The sequence below is a fragment of the Equus quagga genome, chromosome 5, assembly GCF_021613505.1.
Source record: "Equus quagga isolate Etosha38 chromosome 5, UCLA_HA_Equagga_1.0, whole genome shotgun sequence".
In the NCBI taxonomy this organism is placed as follows: Eukaryota; Metazoa; Chordata; class Mammalia; order Perissodactyla; family Equidae; genus Equus; species Equus quagga.
The window spans coordinates 18,778,844-18,793,971 of record NC_060271.1 but is presented as its reverse complement, the minus strand read 5'-3'; the positions used below and the strand labels follow the sequence as shown (position 1 = coordinate 18,793,971).

The following is a 15,128-nucleotide window of genomic DNA, read 5'->3' as shown; positions in this document are numbered from 1 at the left end:
AGGAAGATTGGCCCTGAGCTAACATCCGTGCCCATCTTCCTTTATTTTATATGTAGGATGCCTGCCACAGCGTGACTCCATAAGTGGTGTGTAGGTCCACGCCTGGGATCTAAACTGGCGAACCCTGGGCTACCTAAGCAGAGCATACGAGCTTAACCACTACACCACCAGCCAGCCCCTGGATTCGCTTTTGATAACTTGAGTTTAAGTTGTGGTGTGCTCAGGTGGAAATGAAATGCCCCACAGGCAGTTGGCACTGCAGAGCAGCAGTCAGAAGAGAGGCAGGGCTTAATCTTCTCAGCTTGATTTAAAGCCCTTCATAATAACTTTTCCAGCATCCTCTCCAACTGCCTCCTCACATCTAAGTCAGACAAGACTGTCTTCCTGGGGTGCTATCACTCACTGGATCTGCCATATAGAATCATACCCATTGTTCACAACCAGCTCAAAGCCCTCTAGGAAACCTCTGATCACGTCACTGGAAGTTAGTTCTAGTTTTCTAAATGCTAATAGTCATTCTTTTTTTCTGTATCATTTATATTGTACTTTAATGTCGTATTTGTACATTTGCATTATTTTCTTCCACAAGACTGGAAGCTCTAGAGATTGAGGACTGTATCATAAACTCCATTTTATCTCCCACATTGCCAGCTCTGTATTTTGCACGTGTCCAAAAATGTTAGGTGATTTATGGAGTAAATGAAACCAGCTTTAATGTATGTAGTAGTAGTAATACATTGGATTATTCTACACCTAACATCTAATAGAGTGCTACCACTATTTTATATGCATTTTCCTACCTAGTTTTCTTGAAATAATACTCAGATGTATTATGGGAGTGGAAGTGGGAAATAAGAGATATTAAGTGAGAATCCCCTTTCACAGCCATGTTCTTTGTTTCCCCCAAGATTCTTAAGAGTGGTATATACCTGCCCTTTAGCTTCCAACCCCCTCTGCTTTCCTGAAATTGCTCTTGTCAAGGTCACTAATCACCTCCTAATTGCCAAATCCAATGGTAATTTTTCAGCCCTGATCTTACGTGACCTTTCTGTGGTACTTGACACCATGAAACACTCCACTCCGTCCCCCTGAAAAGTTTCTTCTTCCGTGACCTCATCCTTCCCTGAATTTCTTCCTTCATTTACAGGTTTATCTTCCTTTAAATAAAGATACTTTCTAGGATCTTGTCTTTGGCCTTCTACATAGTTTTCTTGAATGACTTTATTCTTACTCAGGGCTTCAACTGCTGGGCTAGATCTCTCTCCTGAGCTCCAGACCCTTATCTCTGAGTACTAGAGGACTTGTTTTGCATATTGTGTGTAGGTATCTTTTACTTACTGTGTTCCAAATGAACCCTTTGTCTTGATCCCAGCAAACCTGCTTTTCTCTTGCCTACCTTGCTTTCTTTAAGGCACTGTCTTCTACCCAATCAAACAAGTGACTTGAGAATCTTCCCTCTATTCATCCATTCACCCCAACTCAAATAAAAACAGTGACCAGATGCTGTATAATTCTACTTCAGATCTCACATGCCTGCCTTCCTTCCCATCCCCGATACTAATTTCTTACTTCAGATGCTACTATTTCTCAGCATATAAGCAATCATAATAGTATCCTAACTGGCTCTCCTCCCTTCTGGCTTACTCCCCTCCTTTTCGCTACTGCTAGAATGCTCTTTCTAAAATTAAAATCTGATCAAAACAAAATAGCCCTGCCCAAGCTTAAACCCTTTCAATGGCATCCCATTTTCTTTAGGGTGAAATATGGTTTCTTTAGCATGGCATGCAAAACTTTCATGTCGTACCATCATTCTTCCAGGGTAGAGAGTACCCTGCACTCTATCCATAACAAACTATTTTAGGTTACTTAAATGCATCATGTTCTCTCATGTTTCTCCTTTGTTTCCTCTGTCTACACACTCCTGTCCCCGTCAATCTAATTCTCTCCGGCCCTGAAGTCCCAGTTCCAGTGCTGTCTCCTTCGGGAAGCCTTCCCTAGGCTTCTATGCTTCTTTTTCTCTTTGCTTCTGTGCACCTTTATCAGCATCAGCTGCACTATATTGTGTGTTGGTTCACTTGCTTGTCTCCCTCACTAGATTGTAAGCTGCTTGAGGGAAGAGACTCTGAACTCTTCATCTTCATCCTTAATGCTCTACAAATTTGGCACAGGCTAGGCTTGCTGAACGTGTGAATGATTGAGTGAGAAGAGTATGTAGTCCGTGGCATTGCTGGGATCAGGATTCAGAACCTCAAATTCTTGACTTTTAAACCTTTGTTTATTTTTTGACTAGGTAACATGTTCATATAATTGGATATTCAAAAGGTATAAAAAAAACAGTGAAAATTATACAGTGAAAAATCTTTTTTTCACCCCAGCCATCCTTTTCCCTTCCCTGAAAACAAACAGTATTTGTCTTCAAGTTTATTGTGCTTCCTTCCAGAGATGATATGTGCATTTATTCATTTACATATCTTGTGAATTAAGAAATTAATCCAGGGGCTGGCCCCGTGGTACAGTGGTTAGGTTCACACGTTCTTCTTCAGTTGCTCAGGGTTTGCTGGTTCGGATCCCAGGTGCGGACCTACACACTGTCTGGCTGTGCTGTGGCAGGCTCCCTACATGTAGGGTAGAGGAAGATGGGCACAGATGTTGGCTCAGGACCCATCTTCCTCAGCAGAAAGGAGGAGGATTGGAGGCGGATGTTACCTCAGGGCTAATCTCCGCCCCCCCCCCCCCCCCGCCCCACCAAAAAAAGAAATTAATCCAGCAAATATTTATTGAGCACCTAGTATGTGCCGGGTACTATGCTAGGCTCTGGGGATAAACAGCAAACAAAACAGAGAAAAAGTCCCTGCCTGTGTAGGACCTAAATTCTATATATTCTTCCTTTCTCTTTTTAAAACACAAATGAGGGGTAACATACACTCTGTTCTGACTTTTTGTTTTACTTATTATATTTTGAAGATTAATCCATGTCAGCTTGTAAAGACCTTTTTTCTTCCATGCTTATTATTCCATTATATGGATGTACTCTCATTTATTTAGCCAGTTCCTCGTTAATGGACAGTTAGGGTGTTGCCAATCTTTTGCTATTACAAAATGCTATAATGCAAAGCTTAGTTGTATACTTATTATTTTGCATATGTGTATCTTTAGGAGAAATTCTTAGGTGTGGAATTGCTGGGTCAAAGGTTATACATATTTATAAATTTGATGGATAGTATCATCCATTGCTTTAATTTTTTATTATGAATATTTCAAGCATATAGACAGGTATAGATAATACTATGATGGAAACATATGTACCCACTACTCATTAAGCAAATGTTGACATTCTCACTGAGGTTCTGCCTAGTAGGTACTTTTAGCACCCCCTTAACATTGTGATGTCCTCCCATAGAATGGGGACTCAGCAGTAGTAATAAGTTTCTTAGATCTCATAGTCTGCCATCCTGGAGTCACCACTATACAGTCTATCTTGGACTTTTTAAAAAATATAACCTCATTGTTAGCAAAAGACAGCTTCAGAGGAAAATTCCATTGTGTTATTTTTAGGGTCTGGAATCTGACTTCTCAAAAATGTTTATTTTGACTCCTTCCTCTGCTCAAAAGCAACAAAGGAATGCTACCGGAAGTTGGTGGCCTGTCTTTTTGGAGTCTTGTTTCATTTGCTGTTGGAGGAATCCAGGTGATTTAAACCAGCAAGCACTTCTTCCCCCCAGGTTGTTAGAATAACTGAATGTGGTTCTCTTTAGCAAGTGCCTACCATATACTGCCTTAGAGGTGCAGCTTTGTCCTTTGTCTGGGTCCTGATGGAGTTGATGAGAGAAACTGTTCTTGGAGGAGGGGGGAAGCTGTTGATCTCTGTTACACCTGGGTATCTGTACGTGTTTCAGTATGCTTTTGTCGAAATAAGTTTTCTTCCCTTCCATCTCTTTGCTGGAAGTCTATAACCTTGTTCCAGTGGCAGGTGACCCTTGCCTCTGATTTTTTCCTTAGGTCCTCAGAATACCCAGTAGTGAGGCTTTTTACATTATTTTATGATTTTATAAACTTAGAGGGGAACCTTAGTTTCAGGTAGGACTAGAATCTGAGGTCATGCAGGTGCATATTTACCCTAAGAGCAGATATTTTTGCCTTCCCTCCCAATTAGTCAACCTGTTTTACCTTGTTTGGTCTTGTAGTATTACATAATCACCGTAGGGATTCATAAGATGCACCCATTTCTCCATAGACCACGCAGCCAAAAAGAAAAGGATCAAGGAGAGAAAGCTGATTTGAGGATTTGTGGCCTAAAGCATGAGCCCTTTTTAAGCTCATTGTTGGGCCCTGTAGTATGGGTCTGATCCACACAAAGTACCTCTCCAGGCCTGGGGTGAGCATAGAGCGGGCAGAACTCCTTGGACGCTTGCTGCCAAACCCACACTTAGTTCCCCTTAGTCTTGCCATTTCATTCCTTTCCTTCTAAGCATGAGGTCTGACTTCTTTTGTCTTCTGTTCCTCGGCCCTGCAGAGGCAGCTTTGGCTCTGGGGACAACCCTTTCTTCAGATGGCTAACTCATTTTCTCTCTAGCAGACCAGAGGGACAAGGTGTAATTCAACCCCTCTCTCCATCAGACACTGCTGCCGGGGGAGACAGTGAAGAAAGTGATCTTTGTTGCTCCCTGAATAGGACCACGAACCTGGCACCTGCTTTTGTTACTGGCCTCTTAAGTCACTGGAGACATTTTTGTTGTCTTCCTGGGTCAGCAGCTGCTTTGGGGTAACAGTGGCAACTGGCTGTCAGGGTGTCAGCTCTGCCTCAAAGAAAATGGATGTATTAATCTGAGGAGAGTTACCTTTCATGTCTCTAAACCTCTTGTCTTCAGGGCTGGTCTAGAGAATGAGCAGTTGGAAGTCAGCTGTACCCTCAGTTTGAATCTTCCCTGAATCTGAGGAAGCAGATTCCCTGCTTTTTCCTCTTACTTTCTCTCAGATATCAAATTCTGTGTTCCCAGCACCTAGGTCAGTGCCTGGTGCATGGTAAGTATGCAGTACATGTATGTGGAATGAATGATTGGGTCAATTCCTTAAACTGGCTGTCCAGGATTAGTTTCACTGACCCTGGTATGAGGGTTCCTTGTGGCAGGAGGACCTTTGTTTTTAGGAGAAGGATTGCTTCAAAGGAAAATTATGTTAGGTGTTGATTTCTAGAGGAGTTTTGGGGAACTGTGGGAACTCCAAGATAGCACTTGTTCTCTCTTCATTGGCCTGTAAGTTTCTCCTCAGTTGTAACTCTCTGCTGGAGGACCTGCTGTCCTCTCTTGGGAGTAATATCCTGAACCTGACTCAGGCCTTCACTTCACTTGGGCCCTGGCTTCCCTGAGCCCACTCGAGGGCAGGGCAGGTATTTCTTTTTAACTGTCATCCTGTCGCTATAGAGTCAGAAGCCCTAAGGACCGCACCTCATGCACTGTAGTCTGGACTTCCTGATCTGCATGCATTCAATCAAGTTCCACTCAGCTCTTAGGTGTCTGTGCCTTTGTAAGGGCTGTTGCAGACAGCAGGGCTTTTTTTCCCCCTTTGTCAGCAGCTGGCCAGAATGCCTATTAGACTGCCAGATCCTAAGTCTTTCACGTTTGTCTATCTCTGTCTGGTACTTAGGGCAGAATCTCTCTTACTACCCAAGGTTACATCTCACTATTCACCATTGTGGAGCCTGTGAGGATAAAAGATGAACAGCCATGAAGAGCATATAGAAGTATTGGACTATAGTGCTTTGGAATGCTCTGATTCCAGGGAAAGGTCCCTGGTTTGCAAGAATACGACTGGAGCCCAGGCCACTGCACTCCCTCCCTTTTCCAAGATCCTCAAATTGGAACCGTCACTCACTTCGTAATTCCAAACATCCTTGTTTTTGTTTAATTTTTATCTGATAAAATGTTATTAAACAACTTAATGGTGAAACACACAGAGGAAATGACAAACTAGCACATGTTGTCTTTTAAATGCACTTAGTTCAAGTGGCTATTTTAAAAGTCGGTTGTTCCTGCTGTTAGATTCCTGTTGTCTGGGCTGATTTCCTCCTTTAGGTGGGAGGAATCTCTGAACAGGATTTTACAGTGGGTTGTTAAGCAAGAGGACCCAGCTCTCCTCTGGCTGGTTGGTCATTCCTTTACAGCTTGTTCTTGTGTTCAGATGGCACTATGTTAATTGCTTTCAGATCGTGACACAGAAGAGGTCTTAAGAGATCAATTGAGAGGTTCTTTACCTGTGGTTCATTGACCTCCCGCTACTTGTAAACAAAGTTTGTATGTAGGTGAGTATGTGCCTTTCTCTGAGGAGAGTATCTTTAATTCTCATCAGATTCTCACTGGAGTTTGTAAGCTAAAAAAAGTTAAGAACTAGCATTTTAGAGAAATTTGGGGCTCCTGCTCACATAGCTAGTTAGTGGCAAAGTTGGATCTTGAGGTAGACTATGGAATCCAGGTATCTTGACTCTAGAACCAAAGGTCTTTCCAGCGTACTCTATTATCCGTACTCTTCCTGGAGAAATAAGTGGGATTGTGCCAGGAAACAGACACTCATGATCTGAACTGCCATTTAATGTTTGCCTTTCTCAGTCCACATCCTGATTTCAGAGATGAGGAATCCAAGGCACCTGGGCTGTTGGACTAGGTGACATCAAAGATTCTGTGATTCTCACAGTCGTACACCGTAGAATCTCTATATATACAGTATATACACACACACACACACACACACACTGTATTCCACTAACTTATGCTCTGTAAACATTAAACTCTCTTTCTCTCTTTTTTTTTTTTGAGGAAGGTTAGCCCTGAGCTAACATCCGCTGCCAATCCTCCTCTTTTTGCTGAGGAAGATTGGTGCTGAGCTAACATCTGTACCCATCTTCCTGTATATCTGGGACGCCTGCCACAGCATGGCTTGATAAGTGATGTGTAGGTCCACACCTGGAATCTGAACCAGCGAACCCTGGGCTGCCAAAGCGGAGCGGGCAAACTTAACTGCTATGCCACTGGGCCAGCCCCCACGTTAAACTCCCTTTTAACCTTTAATCTTGCCCATTAAATTGTTCTTTGAGAAAAGGAACCATGTATTGTATCCCCAGTGACTCCTAATACTCACAGCTGCACACAGTGGCCGTGTCCAGTGTCTTCCTTGTTGGTACTGTTGACTGACTAGTAGCATCAGAAGGCACAAAAGCTTGGGTTGGTCATTTTTATTATTTTATTTTTCCCCTTCCATTATCTTAGCAGCTGTTAATATTATTTAGCCTGATCTTTTCAAGTGAGCATATGCCCTTTTCTCTTTGTTTTCACAATGCTACTTAGACAATTTCTCCCCCTGCATCCAACCTGCATAATTAGGAGTTTTGTGGAACATTAAATTTGGCACACTGTGACTTCTATCCCAAGTCACTGAACAGCAGCCTGCATGGCAGGTTGCTTAGAAAAACTTCAGACCTGGGAGAGGGAAGTCTCTCTTATGAGGGGTTGTTCACTGGAGTCTGTCTCAGTTGGTTGCTCATGGGTTTCCAGGATGCCATGGCTTTCTTGGTAAGGTGAGCCAGAGAACCAAGCTCAGGTTTGGGAAACATAGGTTCTTTCCAAGCTATTTTATTGGCCTGATGTGTGACTTTTGGACAGATTGTGTAACCTCTGTTTTCTCATCTGTAAATGAAAATTTACAGTTATTTTCAGAAAAATGTTTTCAAAGATGAGTATAATAATGCCGATGAACTACTTTGAGTTCCTTACAACAAAGATGCCACAGAAATTTCATGGTCTTTTCCCTCTGAGTGTAATCCGTGTAACTTATTCTAAGAACCTGTGCCTATTGGTGGTGGTGGGGGGGGGGGGTCATCTTTTTGAGGCTAGTGGAGTAGAAGGAAATTTGCAGCAGCTTCTGACATCATGGAAACAAACCAAAAATGAATCAGCTTAGTGAAATAGTGCCCTGGAGCAGGGAGTATGCGGGGGATGTCTGAGCTGGATTTTTCTCCCTGGTTATCTATCGAGAAGGTCCTGCCTCCCTGAATTGTGCCTTTAGCACTTAGGGAGTGGGCTTAAGTTTCTGCTTATCTCCTCTGCCTGCCTTGGACTGTGTTAATATGGAGTGTCTCCTCTGTGAGTGGCTGTATTCCAGTCTGTAAACATGACTGCTGTAAGGAGAGTGCAGAGTTGGTTGTTTATTTTGTAAAACCTGCCCCATTGCCATGTGATATTTGCCCAAGAGCTCCTGTTCTGGTGACATTCTTGTGGTGAGTGTGGCTCTTTAAAGGTTTCGTTCTCAAGTGTTGGATGAGCCCCTAACTGGTGTGCTGAAACACATTAAAGCCTCTCTACCTGGAGTTTAAACCAGAGGAGCAGTAATCCCAGTGGAGCCTGGGCTGGGGTCTAAAGAAAGATGGCAGATGATTGACAGGGGCTGTTGTAGTCTGCCTGCAAATGTGCCTGCCTCATTTGCACGAAGGAGGGGCTGGCCTCTCCTGGGGAGGTATTTCCGCTTACTGCAACAAATAAGGGCACACAAAGGGCTGTAATGTAATGAGGCTTCTCTGGTGACATCACTTGTAAGTGTGGTCAAAGTCCAGTTCTTGGGGGCTAGGAGACGCAGTAGTAGAGATCAGTTGGTTTGCAGTTTGCACGCTGTCACTTCTCAGCTGTCACGCACTATGGTGCCTACTTCCAGCCACTGAACCAACATAGCTGGGCTGGGGCATGAACGCTTACAAGTACCAGAAGTTCCTGGAGGGACTCAACAACCTTAGAGGTATAACAAGGCTTCCGGCTCCCTGCCTTTTTATCCTTGCTGATTGTGTGAATACTTACTGTGGTGTGTGTTGTGTGGGGTCTTTGCTGTCCATCAGTCCCGTAAGGGCTTAGAAAACCCTCTTACTCTGAGCTGGCCATATTCTGTGTGTTTAGGCAGTTACATAGAAGGGACAGAGTTTGTGAATGTGATCGTGGGTGAGTAGGAGGGAGTCCTCTCAGCGACTTCAGCAGCAGCCTGTTCTCTTGCTTGAATGGGCAATGACGAAATGTCCCCTGCTCTCAGCAGAACTCAGGCAGGGCACTCCCTGGGCAGTGTGGGTGGAGGGCTCTTGCCACTGGGCCCTGCAGCCTCACTTAGGTGTAGCTAGATTTCTGGGGCCAGGCTTTCCAGTTGTCTGTGTCTACAGTGAGTCAGAGTCCCACCTGGAGAGAACAGAGAGTCAGGAGTGATTGTGGGAGGAGGAAGAATGCAGGTTGATAGGCCAGAGATGCCATGAAAAGGATAACTCAGTGACTTAAAAGGAGGTAACTTTTTATGAAAATAATGTTTAAAGGGAATAGTGTTTGCTTTGCATGGTCGGCAAACTCTTCACTGACCGTAGATGAGAAAAATGCTCTCAGATCTGAGGATCCAGGACTCTGGCTGTTGAGGAAGATGAATGAAATCTTTTTACTTCTTCTTCTCTGTTTAGTAGGTGGTTTTATTTCCATCTGCTTAACAAGGTGCTTCAACCATCCCTCTTTTATCAGCAGTCAGGATTCTGGGCCCAGACCCCCATGGGTCTGGAGAGCGATGGGCGAGGTAGAGGGCAGAGAAGGGTGAAGTGTGGGTTTCTTCAGGAATGGGGGAGTGGCAGGAGATGTGGACTCCCATCCTGCCAGGGTCTATAGGTATTTTACTTTCTTTCATTGTCTGTTGGAGAACTGTTTCTAAGAGGACATACATATGAAGAGCTTTGTATGCTGTATACATACAAAGGGATATACAACTATAAAGTTCTATTGATCTCTGTCTTCTCTTCCCTTTTCTCTCCCCCATGCCATCCAAACACTTTTTTCAGAACTTCTGACAGCTGGAGCCAATCCCTTTTAGGTTCAGGGCTCTCATCATGCATCACACAGGTCTTTGCAAGAATGAGCTGCGTTAACTGCTGCTCTGACTTCCCTGTCAAAGGAAGTTTTGAGAGGGTGGAAAGAGTCTGGGTTTCTTCCTCCAGGCTCATGGGGAGGAGATGGGAGATGAGGGACAGAAACCAGTGGTGCTTCTCAGTGACACTTCCAGTTCTTGGGCTTTGTCGAGGACTGGGTGAAGGGGGGTACAGGATTGTACCCTAGTCCCACACAAGAGCTCCCTTTTCTTGCTCTATTTCCTGTCTTAGAGGGATCCTTCTATATTCCTGGGCATGATGCCCATTCAACAGCAGGACCCTTTTCCCTCCTCTGTTTATAAAACTCATGGAAGCATTATCAAACTTAATTAACCTACATATTTCTTCAGTAGAACAAAAGGCTCAGAGTAGGAACTTTGGAGAGACTCAGACTTCTCCGTGGACGCGGAGCTCCTTAGTGTAGTTTTATTCCCTATTATCCTTAGTGTCATTCTGCGAAAAGCGGCCAGAGCTTTCTGAAGATGCATAGGTGGTAGATGGAAACTATAGGAGATTTGCTTATCCATAGAATTAGGGAATATAACTTTTCCTTTTTGTTCCCCTTTATGTCAAGGGTTTAGAGGAGCAATTAATCATACTAGGATGGCCACAGTCTCTGTGAATCAAGTTTAACAGTGACCCAAGTAGATTCCTAAGGCTCTCAGGAGACTGCACCATTCCTAACTCTGTCCTCCTCTGCTGTGTGCTTCAGGAGCAAAGTGCAGGTATGACAGGTGGTGGTGTTGGGGGGCAGGCTCTTCTCGTTTTCCTCCCATAAAACATGCAGGAGGAAGGAGTCCTTTTTTATTCCCTAAATAAGAGTTGTTTTGGTTCCTAGTTTCCTCTCTCTTGACTTTCTCAGTGGGAACAAGTAGCTCTTGATTTGATCTCAGGGGTGTAGAGTTTTGAAATTGCACCCTAGGAAGGGTTATTTCTACTTTTGGAGTTGGTTATATTGAAACCAGCTTGGAAATTTTTCTCAGCCCACTTATAAAGTTGTTTTTTCCCTCCTTCCTTTGCCCTGTCTTTACTGGGAACGAATAAGTAACATTGCTGGGAATGAATAAGTAATAGACTAGATGTACCTGTCATGGGGAGTGTCTCATAAGGGTCTGAAATCAGAGAAAAGCCCACAGCAGCAGCAGCTCCCACTCCACTCTTCCCATCTCCGACACTGGGATTATTTTGGTTCTACACCTCTAAGATGAACTCAGAAACACTTACTGCTGTGGGTATTAAACAAGAGGATATATACACTTAGTTTAGTGTCTAGTATGTGGTCAGAATTCACCACATGTTAGTTCTACGTCTTCTTTCTCCTGTCCCTCACAGAGGCTTCTTTGAATCCTGGTGAGTTCTTGTCCAAGATGAGCTGGATCAGGTCCCATTCTGGTTGGGGAGTTGCAGCCCTAGTCACCCATCCACACGTTTGGCTCCCGGTCTTACTTGATTTCACTGTAGGACAGTTATGATGGTTGAGACTGGAAGACAATAGCACTAGTGATAATAGTAGTAACAGTAAGTGCTTAGTTATGGACTAGACACTGTCATAAGCACTTTACATGTATGAATCCATGTAGCTCTTATACTCCCATAACAGAGGTAGTTTATGGTGTTATTCCCAAAGCTCTCGCCTGGCCTGAGAACTGGATTCATCTGTCCTGTTAAGGAGATGATAGTGCCAGGGAGTATGGCATCCAAGATGGCTATATTGTGCTGCTGCCTGATGCTGGGGACCATGTGAAGGAGGAGAGAATACCCACATCTGCCCAAGTGTATGTGTAAAACACGCGTGGGCACCTTCTCTGAGAGAGAGCAGCAGTATACCCCAAGATACCCATATACTTTCACCCTTCTCTTCCTTTGTATATACTATCCTGTTCCCTCTGCTTAGAATACCATTATCCTTTTCTCCTTGTACCAAATTTCTATTCATCCTTCAGTGCCTAGCTCAATCTTACTTTCCTCCATAGTTTCTTTTTCTTCTCTTTTCTTTCTTTCTTTTTTTTTCTTTTTTTTGCATTCTCAGGTAGAATTATTTTCCTCATCTGTTGCCATAGCACTTTAAACATGTTTTAGAGCATGTCTCCTTGTGTTATATTTTGTTAAACATTTGATTTTCCTGCTAGTCTTCTTGGGCAAGTTTCCTATAAATTCTGTAAGCCTCAGTTTTCCCATGTATAAAATGGGGATGATAATAGAATTTACCTCACAAGATGTCGTAAGGGTTAAATGAAGTAGTAAATGTAACGTCTGGCACAGAGTAAGAGCCCAGGAGATGTTTGCTATACTTTTGCTAAAGGTGGGAACTGTGTCATTTCTTCTTGTAGCTTCCTCATCTAACATAGTGCCTGGCACATATTAAGCATAAAAGAAACATTTGGAGAATTGAACTGAACTAAACTCATGTTTACAAATGTCATTCAGTAGTCACCATAGGAGATTAAAAAGAATACTCTGACATTAGCGCCTGTGCTGTATACATTTATAAAACCCTTTTTGTGGTTTTCCTCTTCAGTGGCGGATTATGACTCCTATAAGAAACTCCACAGTCATTTTATAGTCACACATAATTTTTGGTCAGAAAATGATATTATCTAAGACTTTGGCTGTTTTGAAACATTAAATCCAATCTTAAACAATGAAAATGTACTGCTCTTGAAAACACTGGAAAGATCATACTACTAGTCTGTAGACAGTTCCAAATGAGGGGTTCCAGGTATGTCGTGGGCAGCGGCAACATGGTTGAATAAGTGAATGGGTGACTACCGAGAAAGTGCACACTTAGTTTTGGTTGTCTTAGTTCTGATGTGTTTGTCAAGTCACCTTTCTCATTATCTTAGAGCTTCGCTTTGGGCATCCACTTATTAGCCAGCCTAGAAGCCACATCTGGGCAAGCAGGACAGGCCCCCACATCCCGACATGTATCCCGCAGAGTGTGGCCTTTTGGGGGGGGCGGTGCTTTTTTTCCTCTCTTTAATGTGGCTAATAAAAAGCTCCAGGAAAAAAACTTTAGATTTTTTTCCTGCCATTAAATAGACGTACTATTTCATCCTTATAGAAAGCATAGAAAACCAAAATCCTGCAACCCATAGATTACTGTGTTCATATTTTGTTGTATTCCCATTTAGTCTTTTTCTGTCCATAGATATAAAATGTTGTTTTTGTATATTTATTATTGTGATGTAGTTCTCTGTCTTGTTATTATTTTGTGAGCATTTTTTTATGCCTTTGTCTGTAACATCATTTTTTATTTTAAAGATTTTATTTTTTTTCCTTTTTCTCCCCAAAGCCCCCCAGTACATAGTTGCATATTCTTCGTTATGGGTCCTTCTAGTTGTGGCATGTGGGACGCTGCCTCAGCCTGGTTTGATGAGCAGTGCCATGTCCGCGTCCAGGATTCGAACCAACGAAACACTGGGCCGCCTGCAGCGGAGCGTGTGAACTTAACCACTCGGCCCCGGGGCCAGCCCCATCTTTTTTTTTTTTTTTTTTTAAGATTTTATTTTTCCTTCTCCCCAAAGCTCTTAGTACATAGTTGTATATTCTAGCTGTAGGTCCTTCTATTTGTGGCATGTGGGACACGGCCTCAGCATGGCCTGATGAGCAGTGCCATGTTTGTGCCCAGGATCTCAACAGGTAAAATGCTGGGCCGCCAAACCAGAGCATGCGAACTTAAACACTCAGCCACGGGGCCGGCTCCTGTAACATCATTTCTTAACAGCTGTATGGAATTTCCTCAAATGGAAAGGTCATTTATTTAACATTCCCCATTGTGGGGCATGTACATTTCTAATTTTCACTGCTATTATATGATAATACACATCCTTGTAAATAAATTTTTCTGTTCATCTCTTTATCTTTTTAGGATAGATTTCTACAAGTGGAGTTACTGGTCTTAGTACATATATTCGAAGATCTGGAGGTTGGTTTTTAACTTTAGTTCATTTTTAAAAGCTACTGAGGGTACCTGTGATGCTTTGAATACTCTTCTGATAGCTCTTGGCCCCTTGCCCTCTAGGGCAAGCGGCAATGTTGTTGAATAAGTGAATAAGTAAGACAACCAAAACTGAGTGTGTGCCTTCTCAGTAGGCTGAGAAGGGCTCTAGGCTGCGTGGCCAGCTGGTTCAGATGTTTTATTATCCAGTTAATTTCATCATGGGACAGGTGCCAAGTGTATCACTTAGTCAGCAGCTCCCACATGTCATCATGACGTCACTGCACTGTTTAACTCTGAAGCTTTTCTCTCAGTAGCTCCAGGCATTTAAATGGCTTCATTGATCCTCCCAACCCTAGTACCTTTTCCTCTTGTATTGGGAGAGATCCATCAATGTTGATTAAGAAACTTCAGTACCAGGAGTGACCTAATCAATGTTGTATAGAAATCCTGCATGCAAACCTCAGATTGGTTCGAGGTTGAGATTCTCTCTTTGTTTTCCTGCTGTTACTGAGCTAGCACCTAGCCAGTAAATCAAGACTGCTTAACCTGATGTAATAGGTTGACAAACTCTACTGTATCATCAACCTTGCTTATGGTAGGCATCTGCCTCTGGAAGAAATGGAGTTGGTGCTCTGTTCTAAGTCAACGTATTGCAGTGGAGTGCAAATTGGCTTCTGTTACTTGGGACTGACAGCCTTAGGGTTGAATTATATACTTGATGAGAGTACAATGTTGTTTTTGACTTGGAGTTGACATTCTGGAGCAGACAATGTGGAGTTTTCTAGCTGATGATAAACTGGGGGTGTTGGGAGGTTAGCTTGAAGACTGAGAGAAGGAAGGCACATGTGTGGGACTTTGTGTGCAGGGGGTCAATAACAACAGCTCTACAGCAGTCAGGATAATGGAAAATAGCTTGAGTCACCTACAGGATTGCATCTTTCACACTGAGAACTATCTACCCCTCCCATTCCCAGAGCCCTTAAGCAAACCTATCACAATGGGGTGTTTCTCTCCTGATTTTGCAAGGAATCTGGGAGTCTGCATTCTTCTGGGGTGAGGCCTGTCAACACCTTTTACAGCACTGGGCACCTGCTAGACCCTCAGTAAATCCTGTACTTTGGGGATGGTTGACAGTTTTGTACTGCTAAAGTTTATCCCCTCCTTAATTGTGTATTTTTTAGGCTTACTGCATGTCACTGGGCTAGAGAGGGGCGTCAGCACAAGTTCACATTGGGGTTGGCTTCTGTTGCTGCTGGTTTG

General features: G+C 43.2%; 1 protein-coding gene across 17 annotated transcripts in view; it reads left to right on the top strand.

Annotated features, from left to right (window-relative positions):
• The window catches only part of MACF1 (microtubule actin crosslinking factor 1), a 324,410-nt gene that overhangs the window by 55,631 nt on the left and 253,651 nt on the right, over positions 1–15,128 (top strand). The window contains exon 1 of one of the 17 annotated variants that reach the window (XM_046661290.1): positions 8,712–8,778. The exons of the other annotated variants lie outside the window; for them this stretch is intronic. Within the exon in view, the coding sequence (XP_046517246.1) occupies positions 8,727–8,778 (52 nt within the window). The 5' untranslated portion in view covers positions 8,712–8,726. Of the gene's footprint in view, positions 1–8,711; positions 8,779–15,128 lie in introns of those variants that run through there. 17 annotated transcript variants of the gene reach the window in all.